This window comes from Lissotriton vulgaris, chromosome 7 (assembly GCF_964263255.1).
Source record: "Lissotriton vulgaris chromosome 7, aLisVul1.2, whole genome shotgun sequence".
NCBI classification, from domain to species: domain Eukaryota; kingdom Metazoa; phylum Chordata; class Amphibia; order Caudata; family Salamandridae; genus Lissotriton; species Lissotriton vulgaris.
In genome coordinates, this window is record NC_141695.1 from 608,064,186 (window position 1) to 608,085,597 (window position 21,412).

The 21,412-nt window shown below is 42.1% G+C and overlaps 1 protein-coding gene across 2 annotated transcripts in view; it reads right to left on the reverse strand.

Moving 5' to 3' along the window:
* Positions 1-21,412, reverse strand: part of MYO15B (myosin XVB) — a 961,787-nt gene that overhangs the window by 427,560 nt on the left and 512,815 nt on the right. For both annotated transcript variants that reach the window (XM_086930750.1, XM_086930751.1), the window contains one exon: positions 11,047-11,162. In XM_086930750.1, the coding sequence (XP_086786876.1) occupies positions 11,047-11,162 (116 nt within the window). The remainder of the gene's footprint in view (positions 1-11,046; positions 11,163-21,412) is intronic.

Sequence of the window (21,412 nt, forward strand, 5' to 3'; positions counted from 1 at the left end):
ATTGCAAAGTAGCCTAGCAGCGGTGTTCTGGACCACCTCCAACTTGGTCAGCAAGTTGTTGTTTAATGCTGTTAGCTGAGCATTCCCGTAGTCCAGGCGACTGATATGAGTGCCCGGACAAGAGTTTTCCTAGCACTGTCGGGAAACCAAGGGAGGGCCTTTTTTAGAAGCTTCATAGTGGCAAACCAAGAGCCGCCGGTGGCGTTTACTTGGTCCTTCATGGAGAGATACAGTTCAAGCTTCATGCCTAGATTTTTCACAGTCTGCTTAGCTTCGGCCGAGCAGATCTCAGATGCTTTCCCAAAGAGCATAATCTCAGTCTTGTCACTGTTTAGTTGGAGATAGTTGCTAGTCATCCAAACAGCGACTTCCCTCATACAATTAGCAAATTTGCTTTTCTCTGGGCCGAAGGAAATAAGAAGTTGGGTGTCGTCAGCGTACAACACTATCTCCACATCGCAGGCTCTCACGATCTGGGCGAGTGGTGCCAAATAGATATTAAAGTGGGTGGGGCTTAGACACAAGCCCTGTGGCACTCCCTTATTCAAGTACACAAGATGGGACTTGAAGGGGTCCAGGGAGACTGGTGGCGTTTATTTGGTAAGGAAGTTGCAGAGCCAATAAGGGCTCTGCCATGCAGCCCAGCCACATGAAGCCTGTGAATTAAGATGAGATGGGAGACTGTGTGGAACGCAGTTGAAAAACCCAGCAGCACCAGCAAAATTGGGGTACCTAGGACTACCTGTGTCAAGAGAGAGCCTGGAATTATCAACGGCGGCCAACAAAGCACTCTCTGTGCTATGGAGCTCTCTGAAACCAGATTGCAAATAATCCAGGACGTAATTTTCCTCAAAAAAAGGCAGTGAGTTGTTTATTGATAAACCTTTCTAGAGATTTGGCAAGGAGAGGTAACATTGAGATTGGTCGATAGTTGACGGCAACTCTGGGTTTTGCTGGGGATTTCTTGAGCAATGGCAACACTAATACGTGCTTCCATTCCTTGGTCACTGTAGCAAAAGTCAAAGAGAGGTTATATAACTATGTGACCACAGGAGCCATAAAAGTTGCTAAGCTAGTTTTCTGTTTGCTGTTGCATCTATCTTCCCATTACTGTCATTCCTGTCTCTCCGGTGCTCTCTTGCCTTTTCTACTTGCCTTTTCTATTTATTCTCATTTCTTTCTCTCAGTCTTCTATCACTTTCCAGAGCCTCTTCTCACTAACTTTCCTTTGATCTTCTTTGTACTTCTATTTTTTTATTTTTTCCCTAGCCATATTTTCCTTTGACCATGTATGGCAACTGAAACTTTCTCTGGGCTATGCATGGCCATTAGCAGAAGTTGCCATATTTTGTTGACCTCTTTCGCTGTTTCCCAGTCCCAAAAGCCTAACGTGCTGTGAACCTCCTGAAACTGAAGAAGTCTACTACTGTCATGGGGCAAGAAAAGTTAGTGCAATATGGCCATCACATCACTAAAGCTGTATACCAATTCTTGTTGGATAGGACATAATGCTGCATGGATTTGGTGGGTCTTAACTGCTTTAGGGCAGACAACGACCGGCTGACTTTCACCACACTACTTTCACAGTGCGATGGACTACAACAGTGCGAGAAAAGAAAAAGTTTCTGTTAAAAACACCTGACATATTGTCTTTTTCAAAATCAAAATTGGCATGTGAGCGAAATGCTTCTCACACGTTAGATTTTTAGTTTTTCAGTATTACGCAGCACGCTGTGTGCAATGACGCAACACAACAAAGCAAAAGTGTAGGCACACCGCACTAATGGAATTTGTGGGAACTCATAAGCGTCCTACCACAGAGTGCTCCTATGCTTCTCCGAATAACCATAGTGACTGAGCTGTCGCCTGCTAATGGAAAGGTTCCTAAGGCCCCTATGACTCAAGGCAATCAATGGAATGTCTGAAAAGGGAGAAATTATTTAATGCTGGAAACGTCTGGAGGTAAATGAAGGTTTATTTCAAACTTAATAGAAAATAGGAGTTGAGTGCATCCTTTGTTTTTGAAGTACGGTCTACTAACTGTTAGTGGTAATCGTGGTTCAAAGAGGAGATGGAGTGCTCGAGAATTTACAAGGTTAAATAATGTTATGTTATACGAAGGTTTTTATAGAAAGGAGCAGAGCGCATGCTAGAAGCATAATATGCGCGTGTAATGCAGTGGCGGGAGCCTGTGTGCATGTACACTTAGTAACGAGCTCACTACAGTGTCCTAAAAGCCAACGCCACATGTCTGTAGGGGAGCGCTGCCCGCTGGCTCAGGCCTACAGTACGGCCCAGCAGGACCTTAAAATTAGCAGAAATGACTGAATGAGGTCAGAGATCATATCAATACACATGGCAATATCGCTTATTCGCACGTGTGCATTCTGACTGATGCATCCCACCCCTCCCCCAGCACCACGCACAAGAGGTGTCTGTAGGGCAGCGCTGCCCGCTGGCTCAGGCCTACAGTACAGAGATGAGACTGAATGAGTTCAGAGATCACATCATTACGCACTGCAATATCGTTTGTTCTCACCTGCGCAGCCAGGTTTAACCACCCCACCCCTCCCGCCGCACCGCGCTCCATTGGAGACCCTGTGCACCCAGGCCGCTCTGCTTGCCTGCTGTCATTGTTGTGTGAGCAAACACTACGGGCAGCAGTGCTCACAATTCCGATGGGAGTGTTGATTGCAGGAGAGTATACACCTCATGGATCCCTCTCGTAGACGACGGGCAGTAGGGCTCACAATTTAGAGCCCGTGTTGATTGCCAGGATGGTGTACACCTCATGGATCCATTTTTTTTTTTTATTGGGCATTGTGATATGCGAGGTGGATGCAGCATATCACTTGAGGTGGTGTGGAAGAAGAAGGACGTGTGGCATCGTGGTTATCCTATTTATACGTATGCAAAGTGGACTGGGCTTGTGTACGCCAGGCCAGCGTAGGGGTGTGAATAATTATTCCGGGGAACTGGGCATTGTTCAGTTCCAGGAAGTGTACTTATGTGTGTTTCTTTTGTAGTTTTGACCTCACAGAGTGTCCAATTTAGATTAGTATAGCATGTGTCGGGAGGGCGGAAACTATCGTTAATGAGATGGTGTTTGAAAAGATTGAATGGTGAACATTACATGTCGTTGTCAAGGTTGTGAATATGTGCAGGCACGCATGTCAATGGTGTGGGGTATTATTGAAAGTGTTGCTATTGCGAAGTGTACACATGTGAATGTGCTCAGATGGAGGGAGGATCAGCAGTGAGGCTACCTCATACACAGTGATAACGCTCATTACAGTCAAGCAATGTATGTCAAACGTGAATCTGAAAGTCTCACATATGACATACTATAATACTGGTAAAGCCTGACAACAGAGTTTTCAGAAATACAAATCTATACATTACTGTTTACTGTTTGTTACATGTGATCTAGGGTGTGCACTCTGCCCGTGGCTGATGATACTCCTTAGAGCCACCAATACCCAGGCCGAAAGGCAGCACAATAATGTGTGCACACTAATTATGAGCGCAAAATCCGTTCCGCTCGCGGATTTTGCGAATTTTCGGTAAATTCGCGATCCGCGAACTCCCGCGAATCTACCGCAAATTCGCAAATCCGCGAGCGGCGGATTCCGGGGGCAAAAGTTGAAGCCTGGGTGGCCTGTCAACTTGTAACTATTTTAGGATGGCGCCGGCAAGCTGCCAGCACCATCCTAAAATAGTTACTAAGTTAGCTTCAACAGGAAGCTCTAATAGATAAAATAAAGCAGGTGGTCGCACCTGCTTTATTTGATCTATTAGAGCTTCCTGTTGAAGCTAATTTAGTAAGTATTTTAGGATGGCGCTGGCAGCTTGCCGGCGCCATCCTAAAACAGTTACAACATGCCCTTCCTGTGAGCCCAAAAACAATCGTGAGCGTCGTCGAGGCAGGTGTGCCTTCTTCACAAATCTACCGTGGAAAATCAGCTGTGATGCTGGATAGAGGCTTTTGCATCCTTGACTTTCACGAGCGCAATACCCGTGCTGTTTCTGTGACCAGGAGCTTATTTCTCTTCATCTGCTGAACTGATCTTTCTCTGACCTTTTATACACACAAGAAGCATTTGTGAACTCGCATGGTAGCCCTGCCCGTTTGGCCCCGCCCACACACTCGCGGTTTGCACCGTCTTCCCGCCATTCACCCACTATGTTGGACAGCTCACTCAAGGGACCCCTGCTCCCTTCGGGGCGATTGCATAGTAACACACACATGGTCGCTCGAACTAGTTGATGCTCAAATTCAGTGACTCATTTATTAGCCCAAAAACAATCGTGAGCGTCGTCGAGGCTGGACAGGTGTGCCTTCTTCCCAACTCTACCGTGGAAAATCAGCTGTGATGCTGGATAGAGGCTTTTGCATCCTTGACTTTCACGAGTGCAATACCCGTGCTGTTTCTGTGACCAGGAGCTTATTTCTCTTCATCTGCTGAACTGATCTTTCTCTGACCTTTTATACACACTAGAAGCATGTGTGAACTCGCATGGTAGCCCTGCCCGTTTGGCACCACCCACACACTCGCGGTTTGCACCGTCTGCCCGCCATTCACCCACTATGATGGACAGCTCACTCAAGGGACCCCTGCGCCTGTCGGGGCGATTGCATAGTAACAAACACATGGTCGCTCGAACTAGTTGATGCTCAAATTCAGTGACTGTACTCGCATGGAAGCCCCGCCCCAAATCCGCGGATCCGCAAATCCGCAAAATCCGCGGATTTTTCGGATCCATGATCCGCAAATCCGCAAAATCCGCGGATCGTGGATCCGCAAAATCCGCCCATGCTTAGTGCACACAAACACACCAGGGGCATCGTGTACCACATATTTGTTTTTTGATGGAACATTTGAGATGCATGGCAATCACACATGGAAGGCTAATGTACAGAGCATGAATATTGATCAAGATGATTGTTGCATGTTGTGTGTAGCATAAGATATGTGTATACAGAAAAACACTTTTCAAGAAAGCTTTCTAATCCGACGAGGTGTCTCTCATCAAACGCTGTAGAGAGAATGAGTAAAATGGGTGGGGTCGTCCAACTGTTACAATGGGAAATGTTATGAACCAATCAAATGCTTTTTTTTAAGGTCACATGACAATCGCCCACCGAGCGCGCAAGGAGGCCGCACCCGACGCGATTTTGGCAAAATATACTTATCATAATAGAAGTTTATTACAGTTAGAAATATATAAATTTTTAAAATATTTTAGATTATCGCTCGCTCTCATTTACTGTTTAAAGTTATTTAGATATACTGTTGAGACAAAAAAAAGGGAATGGCGTACCCGGTGCAATACTATATGTCTGTGACTTAACACAGGGCCTGGCAGCATGTACTCGTCACATACGCAAAGCGCAGCGGGCGTGACCCCTTACGTGCATGACGTAACGCGTGGCTTGGTACTGCGTATCTGTCGGATACCAAGATAGCATCTGGGGTGACTTCATGCATATATGATGTTACGCGGGATGCGGTGCCACAAAGTCGTCGGATACGAAATGCGCATCAATTACGCGTTTAGCAATATGGCGGATAGGATTCGTGTGGTGATGGAGCTTGGTACGCTACCGGTATGGGAGTGCAGTTTTCTACCCCCCCCCCCCCCCCAAAAAAAAAGATATACATATTTTTGGGGGAAGATATAAAACATTACATAATTTTTAAAGTAAAAAAAAAAGAAGGTGTATAATAGAGTCTAAAAATATTTGAAAAAATATAGGTTTTAGAAACATTAAAATATGGCATTCTTCTGTGTATGGTCTCAAAAATAGTAGTCAGTATTTTAGAATGGGTGTATCAAAGTTTATATTAGAGCATCAGTATGTGCATCAGATTGTCACGTAGATGATGTCATGAGTGATGTCATCAGTGATGTCATTTGAGATGTCATCAGTGTTGTCACTGACCATGTCATGAATGATGTAATGGTTGCCATCATCAGCAGTGCATTGCTGGCACGCGAGTTATAGTTAGCTCAACTAACTATAACAGGCAAATTTCTCTGTTTTTTTATGAGTCAAATGTTCAACTACATATAACGTCCTTGATACCTATGTTTTTTTTGTGAATTTCAAAGGTTTTTAACATGCTAATGCCTCACTAAAACGTCTGTAAAACCTATGTTTTTTTCAGTGAGATATTTTTCACACTTTGCTCAGTCCTTTCTCCACTGGAAAAATTATGGAGCGACACACCAGGAAACTGCACACGTATTTATTGGGCACCAAAACTATTGAGGACAACGCGTTTCGGCGTTTGCCTTCCTCACGTCAGTTCCTGTACTTCCACCGCCTTTAGAAATAGCCCTTACAATTCATAGACAGTGAAAAGATATTTGCGATGATAATAGTATTGTACAAATTACAACATCAACATTTCATATTTCTCCATATACGTCCGAAAATTCGCACCATACTCAAATATCCACAGTGAATTATAAAGTGAACAGATGATACATAAAGCCAACAGTTTCCCAATCGTCAATTGACATAGAAGAGTGACTCTACATCGGCATCTGCACTTCGCTACCTTATTTTCAAACTCAAAACAGCTTTATTGGTGCCCTTTTTATGGGCTTATATAACAGTGTTCAAATAGTCCCCATACCAGAGAGCAAAGGGCAGCCATCAATGGTCTAGAGAAAGATACCAGGAATATCATGGACACCTAGGGAAATGGTACCACCAGGGCCTGATTGACAAAGATGAATACAATTTATTGAGAACGGAGAAACCACGGATACCCTGTATCTATTTCCTCCCGAAAGTACACATCACCACCAGGGCTTCCAATAGTCTCATCCAATGGAGGACTATTGGAAAATACATCTATTTTTCTGGACTTATTTTTAGGCAAATATGTAGTCAATTTAAGATCATACTGCAAAGATAGTTCTGATTTTTTACGCAGAATACATGATGTACAGTGGGAGGATGGATACTTATTGATTGGGTTAGACGTATGCTCCCTATATACGTGCATTGATCAAATCAAAGGAGTAGCAGCATGTATGTATTTTCTGAGAAGCAGGCATATTGTTTGTTGGGAGCATAATGAAATGCTGGAGTCCATGATGCTTTTTTGTCTGCAACAGAATATCTTTCTCTTTGAAAAATTTGTATACAGGCAACGGTCCGTTACGGCAATGGTTACATGTTTTGCCCCCAGCCTAGCGAACTTATTCCTAGGCTGGTGGGAAGAGCATATTGTTTGGACAGATGAGTTTGAGATGTTCACTGATCACATACTTGTATGGATCAGGTACATCGGTGACTTATTCCTTATTTGGAATGGTTCAGAATCCCTGGCTAGGGAATTCATTGAAAAATTGGGGATTAACAATCTGAATTTACAATTTACACACACGATAAGTCCCTGCTTTTGTGAGTTTCTAGACATAGAGGTAGAGGTAGTACAAGGGAAGGTAACAACCCGTTTGTTTCTAAAGGAAACTGCGGGAAATACAGTGCTGCATGCAGCAAGCCATCATCCCATTTCCCCAAACGAAGAGCAACCATAAGGGGAACTCCTAAAGGCCCGTTGTAATTGTAGTACAAATGAGAACTTTCAAAGGGAACAGCAAAACATAATTACCCGATTCAGAGAGAGAGGATAGAGGGAAGATACATTTAAACAGGCAAGTAAAAAAGTTAAAGATGTGACCCAGCAGGATTTGTTATTTAAACCTTTAGACAATTCTGTTAGAGACAGGAAAGAAAATGCGCCCTATAAATCAGGAGCACCGATAATGATTACCCAATTTAGTAGAGGATCATGGGCACTGCGCAATGCAATGAAAAAACACTGGAATCTACTGATAGTCGATCCCATTATTGGAAAACGAGTAGGTGCAGGACCACAGATAACTTACAAAAGAGCGAGATCTTTACGTGATCGCTTAGTCCATAGCTACCCAACAGAAGAGACAAACACACAATGGTTAAGGGCACCCAACGGATTCACTGTATGTGGAACGTGAAAGGCCTGTTGGAATGGGAGAAATTGTAAGGAGTATGTGGCAGGTACCAGGGAAGTTAAAATCATCACGCAGGCAATTAATTGCAATAGTGAGTATGTGATCTACGTATTAGAGTGCCCATGTGGCCTCCGCTACGTAGGCAGTACTAAGCTTTCCCTGAAATTAAGAATTTTACAGCACCTACGAGCCATTAACAATAAGGATTTTAATTATCCTGTGGCCTAAAATTACGCAGAATACCATGACAGTAACAACAGCAGCCTAAGATTCTTTAGAATTTAAAAAATCCAGAAACATATACGCGGAGGCGATCGGGAAAAACAGCTGAGAATTTTGGAGTCAAGGCATATAATTGAGCCGGACTCTAGATCCCCAAAGGGGCTGAATGGTGGGGAGGAGCTAGCCACGCATATAGGTCAGTAATAGTTTCCATACATACTGTATCTCGCAATCAGATTTTAATGTAGCAGACACAAGGGTAAAAATTGGGTGAACATTTATTTTAATGAGGGTAAGAAAGAGCAGCAGACTATACCTTGAGATGGGACTCCAAATTTGGAGTCTGGAAATGGCATTAACCACAATTGTGGAGCCGTATCCTACTACTCAATTGAGTAATATCACAAGGAGTCATGGGCCTATCCTCTCTCACTATACACAAATACACTTAGATATTATAAATATGCACTTACACACTTTATAATTAATCCCATTTCACGCGCAGTACACCATGCACCACTATCCCGCACCACCGCCCATTGTGACAGTGATGGTATTTTCTCAATGAGGACTATGTGAACACTGTTGTATAAGCACATAAAAAGCGTGGCAGAAATGTGAGCCATGGCATATCACTATTACAAAATATCAAATGTATTCCCACAACTAATTGAAAGGACACAGGGCACGTTTCTAATAATAACAATAGGATACGGAGTGTCACTGATATGAAATACCAAATGCTTGTGAATTGTAGGTGTCAATAGTAAAAAGGCACCAATAAAGCTTTTGAGTTTGAAAATAAGGTAGTGAGGTGCCGATGCCGATGTGGAGTAACTCTACTATGTCAATTGACGATTGGAAACTGTTGGCTTTATGTATCAGCTGTTCACTTTATAATTCACTGTGGATATTTGAGTATTGTGCAAATTCGTCGGACATATAAGGAGAAATATGAAATGTTAACATTGTAATTTGTACGATACTATTATCATCGCAAATATCTTTTCACTGTCTATGAATTGTAAGGGCTATTTCTAAAGGCGGTGGAAGTACAGGAAGTGACTTGATGAAGGCAAACGCCGAAATGCGTCGTCCTCAATAGTTTTGGTGCACAATAAATATGTTGTGCAGTTTCCTGGTGTGTCGTTTCATAATTTTTCCAGTGGAGAAAGGACTGAGCAAAGTGTGAAATACGGAGTGGCTGCTGCTGCCACTGGCGACACCAACGTCGTTTGGACAAGAGAACCGCCACAGCAGCGTTTTGAAAGGATATATATATATATATATATATATATATATATATATATATATATATATATATATATATATATATATATATATATATATATATATATATATATATATATATATATATATATATATATATATATATATATATATATATATATATTCCTCTCAAATGCCCTGAGCTTTACAAAGGTCACACAATGCAGCTCTTTATATATATATAGTCAAGATATGTCAAAGTGGAGCTAAGAATAATAAATCTATACTTACCTATGTATATTTATCATGACACAGTACAAGCTGATACTCTTTCCAAATTAGGGCAGGATAGAGACCTTACTCTTCTTCTGAAGGCGCAGAAAAAACTCTTATGGAGAAGATTCTTACTCCCTCTGGGGGGGAGGAAGTACGCTATTTATTTAAGGAGGAAGCTCCATGGGATCCCTCCTTTCAACAAAGGCAGTTGTACAGCCCTCTCCCTCTCAATCGTGGGAGACATAATCATACATATTGTGAACAGCTTGAGGCAGCATAGCCCTCCAATTGGCCACACATGTAGAAATAATGTGACACAGCTATGATTGCAGGAAGGAAAAAAGCAAGTACATCCAGACAGAGCCTCTGCTGTAACATCTAAATCAACATGATGTTTATCAAAGTTTGTATTGCAGTCTGTGCGGCGATCTAGCAAATTTAAGGCATAGATACACCTTTAATGAAAGCACTAATAACTGTTCTTGTGAGTGTCCCTACTGAAGTATTGTATCATAGTTCCTTACAATTGCGGCTCCACAGATTTTGTGCCATATCTGCTTATTTCAAAGTTTCCATGCCCCAGTTGCATATTGCTGGGACTTGCCATCCAGGTTCAGAGTATGACCTTTTACTTCTTGAACACCATCCAGTTGTTTTATATGTGGTTCTACATCTCCTAAACACTTAATAAACTTCTAGTACTGCTCAGCTGAAGACTGTTGTATGGTTTGACCCATGCACTGTTAATGCTACACATCTCTAGAGTCTCTGGTTTATGTTTATCCTCATAGGGATGTGGACTCTAGAACTTGATTCAATATTATAAATGTGACCTCCAGAACTGGGCATAATATTGCAAGTATGATTATCAGAACAAGAGCATGGCTTATATATCTGGGCCACAATACTCTACTTAAGACTTTATCAATAATGTGCATGGTTAACATGTAGTTTTCCTTATTCATCTTAGCCACTATGCAAGGAGATACAAAAGGAGAGAGGTAGACAGCGATTCAAAGAGGCAACAATAGCCACAATGCCCCAATTATGGAGAACCTTAAAATATACTTTTCACTTCCAAAGTATTCTGGTGGATGATGACGATTATTGGGTATAAGTGAGATGCACCTAGATTGAGAAACCCTTTGTTGATGCGAGTGGTGAGAAAATTAAAGCCAGTGACTACTTTCAGTGGCACATGTCTGAGAGCTGGTCCTTCAGCACTGGCAAGGATTCAACTCTGATCCTTGACTATTAAAGATGCTGCCCTGATCCCACCCCTACAGACACCCTGACACAATTTACCTCCTTGCGCAGGAATATCTTCCAGTCCACATTAGCATAGGAGAAGTAGACACTGGCAGAGAGTTTGCAGAGTAGTGACTTAATGTTGGTGTCCTCTAGCAGGGAGCGCGCAGAACCTGACGGAAGGAAGGAAAGAATGATGGTCAAAAACAGAAATGCGCACAAACTCACCACATGTCTGAGACCGTTGTTCACTTGGAAACCACCCGAAAATTATGTCTTCAAATGGAATTTTATCATTACCGTACATATAGCTGATCAATGAATTGTACTTCCATTAAAAGAATAATTGAATTCTTGAAAATCAATTTAGAAGTATGAATGCATGATGAATTACTGAAGTTAGTATGCTGCTCAAGTCAATTTGCCTTTTAGATTTATACTGATCAGGTTTTTCTATATTAGATCCACTATTATACATATTTATTAAATGATTTTTTATTTTCTAAACTATAGTGTCACTACTTTTTATTTGGCATGTTTAGAGCTCTATATAAATTTGCAGTTGCCCTAGATTATTTACAGTACACATTAAGCCTCCACCATGACACCTATGCGACCCTATTACTCAATGCTTTTCTCTGAGACCCTCATTCCCAAACAAGATTCCTGTACACAATCCCATATTGTTGTTTTTAGAATACATTCACAATACCTTCACCCAGAGACCTGAGCCCCTCATACATTAGGTCTAACCCCGAAAAACACCTTTTCAAGAGCCTTTCCAAGTGATGTTACAATCTATTCACAATACCTTACCTGAGAACCAGCAAAATAAGGTCTCATCATCAGAAACCCATGCCCCATCAACGAAGGTCTCAATGCGGAGAATGTCATTTACGTTTGTGTCTGACTAATTAACCATTACCGGTTCTGTCACTGTCTTTCCTCCAAGGAGTTTAAGTTTAAGTGTATATGATGTCCAATCTGTGTGGGAGGCAGGTGTTATATGCATATTGCCTGTTTGAATGACGGGAAGGTTGAGAATGTTAGCACTTATTTCCAATAATGTAATGTGTTTCAAACTTACGTGGGTTCTTCACAAGATTTTGTAAAATTTCAGGGTGTCCTCAAATGGGAAACAACCTTTACAACGCAACTTTTACACCGCACTACCATTACAACGAAACTTTTACAACGCAACATCCATTACAACGCATGCATTTACAACGCAACCATTACAACGCATGACACTATAACGCACACCACTACAACGCATGCCATTACAACGCAGTCATTACAACGCATACCATTACAACGCATAGCATTACAACACATAGTACCCTTACACTATCCAACACTTACCCTACTGTTGCATCCCCTGGAGTTAGAATAGTAATTTTTACCCCCTACACTATCCAACACTCACCCTACTGTTGCACCCCCCTGGAGTTAGAATAGTAATTTTAACCCCTACACCAGGGGTCTCCAAACCGGTCCTGGAGGGCCGGATCCATGCCAGATTTTTAAAATAACTACATGTATCTCAATGGGGATATCCAAAAAATCTGACATGGATCCGGCCCTCCAGGACCGGTTTGGAGACCCCTGCCCTACACTATCCAACACTTACCTTACATGCAATGTAATGTTATGCGTTGTAATGGTATGCGTTGTAAAGGTAGTATGCGTTGTAGTGGAATGCGTTGTAAAGGTAGTTTCAAAGAATTTGTTGTAATGGCATGCGTTGTAAAGGTATGCGTTGTAATGGATGTTGCCGTATAAAAATTGCATTGTAAAGGTAGGCGTTGTAAAAGTATGCGTTGTAACGTCATACATCCCCTCAAATGCACCAATACAACGGGGGTATGGTGCCCAAAATGAGGCTGCTTTCATCATGCTGGTGGAGATGACTCTGTGAATGCAAAGTCCCAATATGCAGTGCACACACTACGAACCCTTGAGAGTCACAAGGGAAAGGGGACAGAAAGGAGTACGGTGACATGCAATGTTTCTGCGGTGCAAACCATGGAATAGCATTGCTTACTCTGGACAAGTGGTAACTCTTCGCCAAGTGTAAGCTGTCGATAGCGAACAGCTTACACTGTATGCACGCAGGCTGCCGACATTGGGAAAAGCAGGCAGAGATGCCACAGACTAATCACTCTCCACAATGTCCAGTTCATATAGTGGTACTGTTTGTGAAATTATGACTGGTGTCCCTTAAGGGCCAGTGGTCATACTGCCATCACAGTGTGAATGCTGATGCTGCAAAGCCGATTGTTTCATGCAGGCCTTGGTCCCAGCACTCGCCAGAGTTACCAACTGAGATGCATATCCGATTCATCCCACATTAATATTAATGAGTTTGGCATTTTACACCTCGTGTGAACAGCCCCTTAGCACTGCGAAAGATTAGAGAATCTGTTGCAGCACAAAGGGTGAGGCAACTCACATAGCAATGCAAAGCTCAGCACTTGCAAGTAGCCTCCCTGTATAGGCCCTGGATATCTTCCAACAATCAACAAAACACGGTAATTCCGCAGGTCATATACTATCACGTTATATTATGCACACACATTTTTCTATCTTCATTGATTTCCATGACCACTTAACAAAATTGGCACACTGTAACTATATAAACATTAGTGCATACTGACAAAATGTATGCAGAAGTTTTGATGGTTCACAACTTCTAAAATGTTAAACAGATATTTCTTAGTATCTTGCTGTACACAATTCATGACCAGACTGATTGGAACACGAGCTCACTGTCGTTTACCGCGTAAACATGTTTTAAAGTCAGCAATGGAGTTTTTAAGCTCAGGAAATCTTTTTCATATATACAAGCTTGACATAATCCTCATGTGCTTGCACATAACACAGTTTCCACAACTCACTTGTGTGATCATCACCCACATGAAAATATTTTCCCTTGAGGTAGTAAACAAGCAAGACAGGACCAAATCAATGTACTCCTCTTGCACATTCTGCATTTAAATAGTCAATTTAAAACAATGCCTGCTGATGTAAGACTCTCTTTATGTCCCTTCTCATCAAGGTAGATGCAGTATGAGTACCAATAAATGGGCCACAGAAGGTGCTTTCTCTTCCTTTGCGGATTTCTGGCTTTTTGGTCAAACTCAAGTCTTGTGCTTGTATGTGGTCTGCCCCACATACATCAACCAGCATGGGAACTTCTACTGTATACAGTACAAACCTTTGAAAATGTAACTCTCCTTTGTGTGGTTGGTGAGCATTTTCGATCCGGCACATTGTTGATTTGTGAGCGAGATAAACAAAGACATCTCCCTCTGTTTATATTTCCAAATACCTGTGAGTGTTATGTTATTTTATTAAATCAGTTTTAAAACAATATCCTTCGTCCAATTGCTTCTTTTGTGAAAAGTTGCAATTTTTACTTTACAAAACTCATTTAAAAACTCATGATAATTTCCAAATCATCTAAGGCTACTAAAAAAATATCCCAGAAATAATTATAAAAGAAGGGGCCAAAGGAGGAAACATTAATCAGGTACTATGAGAAACTGCCTAACAACCCAACTAAAGTTATACAATGTGTACTCAATTAAATAAATGGCATCAGAAAGCGTTATTATCTACTGTATAAAAACAGGTCCTCTTTATACGACACCCTATGATGCAACACTGTACCTTTTACCAAAGATACAGAAACCCGGATTCACATAAAAAGGGAGAGCTATTCTAGCAGTTATAAACTCAGTGTGTATTGGAGAATAAATTAACATCCATTTTAAGCCATCCATCCAAAATGCCTTCTTACATAAGAGATACAAAAAACATACTCCAAAAACTAGATAATTTGAACTTTGTGGAGGAACTTATTCTGGCAACAATGGACTTAGTGTGCCTTTCACACTTCTGTTGACTATCTTCTTGAGAGTGAACGTCTTTGAGATCTTGGATGATGATGACAGTGGGGCTCGTTCTTGACCTAGACCTATGGCTAGGTCTGGTCTGATGGAAGTTAGATCTAGGGTGCCTTGGTTTCAGTGTCACTGGTACAGGATACTGTGGTGGTCGAGAAGGAGCGGCTGGTCTATTAGTATTGGAGGTACCGCTGAGATTGCTAGCTGAGGAGGAGGTGGAGGAGATGAATATGGAAGACAAGTGAATTCCAACGGAGCCTGTGGAGATATTGGTGAATCTGGAATGGTAATTGAAGATGTGGCTGGGATGGAGGATAAGCTCGTAAGTAATCTGAGTCAGACTCTGATGGAAGCCTGCGTACTCTCATCCATGAAAGCCCCCGCTGTCTTTGTCAGAGGAATTCAATGATTTCTTGGCATCGAACCATGTCTTGATGCTGAAGTTCTCAATGTCGTATGATGTCTCCACGTTGATGTACCTCTCGGCACCGACAATGGCCTACTACTTGGTGTCAAGTGTGTCATCAATGTCAAACCAGCTCCTGACGGTAAGCAAGCAGGTGCTCTACCACTGTTCGACGTCGAACGGGAGCGTTCGCCAAATTTTCTTCTTTAGGATCTCCCTCTGCAGGTGTCCTCAGAGTGTGGCATAGGGGCACTGGTAAAGGGAACTGTCTCTACTCACCCTTCACAAGTCTCTCCAGCCAGGGAATTTTGTCTTTTGCAGTGCTCAATTCGGCCATGGAGGTGAATCTTCTCTCTCTCCCTGAAAGAGCATCTGGAAAGAGTCTTGCAGTGGTGACATGCCCCATGATCATGAGAATCAGGCAAACATACGATCAGGGCCGGACTGGGAACCAGAACCGGCCCTGGCAAAGTGCTCGGCCGGCCCCCCTCCCCTCCCCCCTCCGGGAGGAGAGGGGAGGGGGGGAGAGGTGCGACCGCGCTCTGTGACAGGGCCGGTTTTCGGCCGTTTTTGTTACGGGCCGTTTTTGCAGCATAACGGCCCTGTAACAAAAACGGCCCCAGGGGCCCAAAACCGGCCCCCAACCATGCGGCCCACCGGGGAATTGCCCGGTGCCCTCAACGGCCAGTCCGGGCCTGCATACGATACAGATCCTATCTGGTGCGGGTCTGTTTTTGCCATTTTTTTGCCACATTCTGGGCAGTTAACAAAAGGAGATGGCGTTTTGCCAAAAATCTGATACATTTTTTCACAGAAAAATATCTAAAAATACTCTAAAGGACATTGAGTGAATCGCTTTATGAAGCAATAGATGAAAAAAGTCATAAAAGGGCAGAGCTCTGCTCCAGTATCTTGACAGCAGGAGTCAGAAAGCTTCCCTTAAAGGTGAAATGTCCTATTTTTATTGTTTTCAATGATGCAACCTATACAGCCACTATATATTTCTCATTCTCTTACTTTAAAAAGAAGTAAAAAGAGTTTGTGAAGGATGTTTTTGAAAAGGCCACTTTTTAATTGTTTCTAGTGACTTTTGAATGCTTAAGTCCTTTTTTACACTATAATTGACAATATAGCTGTTTTAAGGCTGCAACATGAATCATTTGTGTCACATGTGCCTCATGGCCCTTCCGAAGTTTTGCAAAGTAAATGTCACTTTGAAAGGACCGCTTCGGGATCCCCTCACGTGTCCGGGACTATTCAATACTTATGCTAATCAATGAAGATCCCCATAACCAATATATTTAATTGTCATCACTATTCTTAAAAATCCTACATTAGCATTGGTACCTGCTCAGCAACAACACATCTATCCAGAATGGGATCTAACAATACCCACCAATTGGTTTTAGAAAAGCATGCAATCTGAAGCAACACTTAGGTCTATCTTTACTCAAGGATTAAAGTAGAAAACAACTAACATTCTTGGACAAACCAAAGGCTTCTTTATATGGCATAGCTGTTAAATCTGAAAATTGGTTGAGAACCAAACTACAGAAGTAAACTTGCCTAATGGTTCTGGACACAGAATACTGTTATGGATCAATTACAGAAGCACCTTTGTAATCCACATAATACAACATCCTTGTAAACAGATATACACTGGTACGACCTCCAGACCACTAAAACCCGCATTCGAGAACACTTAAGGAATATCCATAAATAAAACATTAAAATGCCATTAGTGGAAAATTGCCTACAGCACCTTGAACACAACAGACTCTTCAGCCGTTTTGGGATAAAGCAGATACCAAGAGACGTGAGAGGAGGGTATTGAGTACTCATACTCCAAAGAATGGAACATTAACTTAGTATTAGGACAGACTCGGTATGCTATGGACTAAATAAAGCAGCAGAGATGCATTACTGGCTTTACTAACGTACCCAGGATGGATCTTCATGGCAACAATACTTAACAGTTCTCCCTCTCTCTCAACACCTATCCAAGTAATACCACAATCCATTCAAATGGAACCAAGCTCTTCACCTATTATTTTTTTACAGACTCCAATGATCTCTACTTGGATCACATTCTGACCCTCTCCAATTGGAACTGTACACACCCTGAACACTCCCAGACAGTCCAATGTACTTCCACTCTCAAGACTAAACTGCAGATTTATAACCCTCTTACCATTCTCATCAAATATCTTCCATCTTATTGGGATATCTATGACAAATCCTTGAAGGTTCCTATTAATTGGTAATGCTGTTTTTTTGGTTGCTTCATAGTAAGCTCTGTATCATCTACTTTTGTACCACTAACTAGGATGACCAAGAGAAACAATGAAGTCCCATTTCTAACTAATATGCTCATGCAAGTGTGTGTGCTGTTCTGTTGACTATACTTCACGCGTTTCTTGTTCCATACTAATGTACCGCTGGTTAGAATGACTTTAGAAAGAATATATATAACATTATCACCAACAAAATAATGATACCATCTCTGCATTTAAGAATTTTAGACTCACACTTAAATACCTATAAAATTAGGTTCCAGACTCTGCCATCCCCTCAACCCTTCCACTACCCATCCACTACCACTACTGATGCCCCTATCCTGCTGCCCAATCAAGCTGTCTCATCATCTAAAGGGTCACCTTATTGATAAATAGCTCATCATTAGTGTTAAAGTTTAGAAACAAAGTAGCCATATTAAAATTGACGATGACAGAGATGCTCTTGTAGGTGAAGGAGCCAATGACATGGGTATCAAAGCTGAGGTTGACTAAGAAAGAGACATCAAGGGTGAAGGCTGCCAATGGGATGAGTGCAGGAAACACAAGAGAAGTGGTTACAGAAGTTGCGGAGCATGCTGAAAGTCTCCTACTTTCCCAATGACTAAATGCACAGTTCTAGAGGAAATGCTGTTGGGTATTTCTCTAGTAATGGCAGGACTGGAGATTATTCTTTCATGCTAGCTTTTATTTACACTCGTAACATTTGAAAAGACTGGGTTTCTTAGAGATGGCATTATATTCAGTAACGTGGCTGTTCACAAGAACACAGGCCTAAATATATTAGGAAGCAAACCAAGTAACCTATCAGAGCCTAAGGAGAAAAACTTTACAAGGACTTGTTTGTTTAGCATTTTAGGTAACTTGAAACTTGTGTATGGATGACTTAAAGCTGAAACTAACCAGAGCTTAGCCGGTAATTGCTAACACGGCATGCAGTAAAACTATCTGACTAGTCATCTGAGACCAATGCCCAAGGGCCACTTATCTGTTATACAGAACAACAGCCAAAACAGACAGATTGCTTACTAAGTGATTTTTTCAAAACCGGTGAACCTGCCAAATATCCATTGATAAAGAAATGTTATGGCAAAAAAGGAAGCTTTATTGTGCAACAAAACAGGCTCCTCGATGCTTCTTCAAATTAATTTGAAAAAATATACAAAATTGAAAGCAGAACCTCTCTACTTCACTAAGGAGTCCACCAAAGTGGTAACGGTGGAACTGCTCTAAAGAAAGGTGGCAAGTAAAGGGTGCCTTATAATCTTTCCTCTGTAAAGTAGGCAAATCTCCAGTAGACACAACAGACGTTTCAAGAATGTTGAATAACAGCATGTGAGCTTGTGCTGCAATGGAATCTGGTCTTTCAAAGACCATCTCCATATCAAATCAGGGACACGTGCAATATTATCAGGAGGAAATTGCTTTATGAAAGATCAACATGTCTGGGATCATCCTATCTTTAAGGTTGGTGTCAGGACCGCAATAAGAATCACTGTAGTAGATGGTGCCTTCGCTGATCTTCATTACTTGAATCAGCAGTTTGTGCAGTAGAGAAAGAATGCACGTTTTTGCTTTTGAGAATGCCTATTGGTGCCAATAAAATCTACATCTAGAAACAACTGAGAGTTTGGCTTGACCATAACTTGTCTATGGATCATCACATAAAGAACCTGGCTGACTGCTTGCTACTTTGGTCTATTGAGGTGCCTTTAAAAAATCTTTGGGCTTTCCCACAATCCACTCAAAAAAAAGTTGTCCAGGCAATCATCACATCGCAGCTGGACTACGGTAATGTTCTCTAGCTTGGAATCTCTCAGACTTTACTAAGGTGTCTGCAAAACGCAGCAGCATGATTACTGTTTCTTTGTCCCAATCATCAACCTATCCCTGTCCACTAGACTGATTTGCATTGGCTTCAAATTGCAAATCGGGTTCTAATTTATAGCCTTTTGCTTTGCCTTCTGCACGGGTGCCAATACAGGCCCCATCTCCTTGCGACATCTCATTCAGCCCTGTGCTTGTTCTAGGGCACTCCGGTCCTCCGACTCAAGGTTGCCCTGTGTCCCCAGAATCAGAAGGAACAGGGAGGGTAGTCAATCAATCCCTATCAATTAAGTTGTTTCTTCTGACGTCTGGCCCTGAAACTCTGGAATTGTCTACCGCTGCAATTGCTTATGAGTCCTAATGGGATGCCCTGTTAGGGTGCTTTACAATCCAAAACATAAACATCTAGGGTCGGTCGGAGCTATTCCTACTGCATGGTAATCAGCAGGTCGGATTCCTTTCCGACAGACCCATTAGGAGAGTGTCGGTCGGAAAGGAATCCTACCAGTCAGACACAGAAAGGTTGTAGGAAGTCGACTTTGGGGGCCCCAGCAGGGCCCTCATAGGTGCACGACTCCGGTTGGAGGCAAAGGGGCACCTATTGAGCACCCCTGTTGATCCCTGAACCCCGTGGCAGGCACCTTGAGGTGCCTGCCAAGGGGTGCAGGAATGAACAGTGCCTCGCTGTTTTACAATGAGGGCATGCATTCCAGTCAGAATGCATGCTCCCATTGTAAAGAATTGGGGTGCCACTAAACAGTGTTCGGTCGTATCCCAATTGATGGGTCGGTACCGAAATGATGTCAGGCAGACTTCATCGTAATTAGGCCCCTAGTGTTTGACATGGATGATGTTATCTACATTAAAATGGTGTGAGAAGTAAGTGGTAATATGTCAGCCAAACAATGGACAGGAGGAATTTCTTAAATGATTGTTGAATGGAGACCTAAGTGTGGAGTAGGGTTTTTTAGTCCTGCTAATGTTTTACTGAAATCAAGGATTTAATAAAGGATTTGTCGGTGCTGCCTCTTCACAGTGGCAACAAGTAAACAGAAGGACCTCGCCTTCAGCTTACTGAACAGGAAGAACTGTGCAGTGGCTTAGAGGGATTGTGGATACCACACAGCCCTGACCATTTACTTCATAGCTATTCTGGACCACCTAGTCTCAGCCACTCCAGGTGTCATTCCAACGTGCTCTGCATATACATCAAAGATATGTAATTTATACTCCAGTCACAGTTAGTGCCAAATGAGTTATTCAGGTTTGAAATCTGCACATAGGCACCTTATATGGAGTAAAATTTTGAGACTCACCAGCAATGAGCCTCGTAGTGCATGACGTGTCCATCAATGCCACTATTCTAGGTCCATTTGACATGGGTAGAATCATGTAGGGGTTCTACCCTTCCTCTTCCCTTGATTTTTTCTAGAATCATGTAGTCACAAGGCTGGACAGCTCAGTAGCCGCATGGCTCAACAACTCTAGGAATAGGCAGTGGTACAGTAAATTGTGGTTCCATTTTAATGCAATGACATGCCTGTGCTAGAGAAGCTGGGTAGTTGGGAACAATGTTAGGATTTTTTGGGAGTGTTGGATGCTGCAACGCAAGGAGAGGGGTGTCACTGCATCTGAGGTAAGCAAGGAACATGGTGGGAAGAGTATAAAACTATGTTGCAGAGAACCACTGAAAGAAAAATCATTGCACTTTGTGGAGGTTATTTAACAAAAATCAAGAGTGTGATTTGTAATGCAGCCTACTTTTTTGTGGGAGTCACATTTGACGTACGGCAGACTGACCCTTGGCTATTGGAAAAAAAGCACACTGTACTGTATACATTTTGTTTTAAGTGGATTCCCATGGAACATAAAATTAACTAGGAATGATCAAATATGGCATTAAATAAAATGCAAAGCGAAGGTGTTTATTTTAGTGTTTAAATTGTGTCATTCACAGTTTAATTGAAGGCTACAATGTTACTGTCATA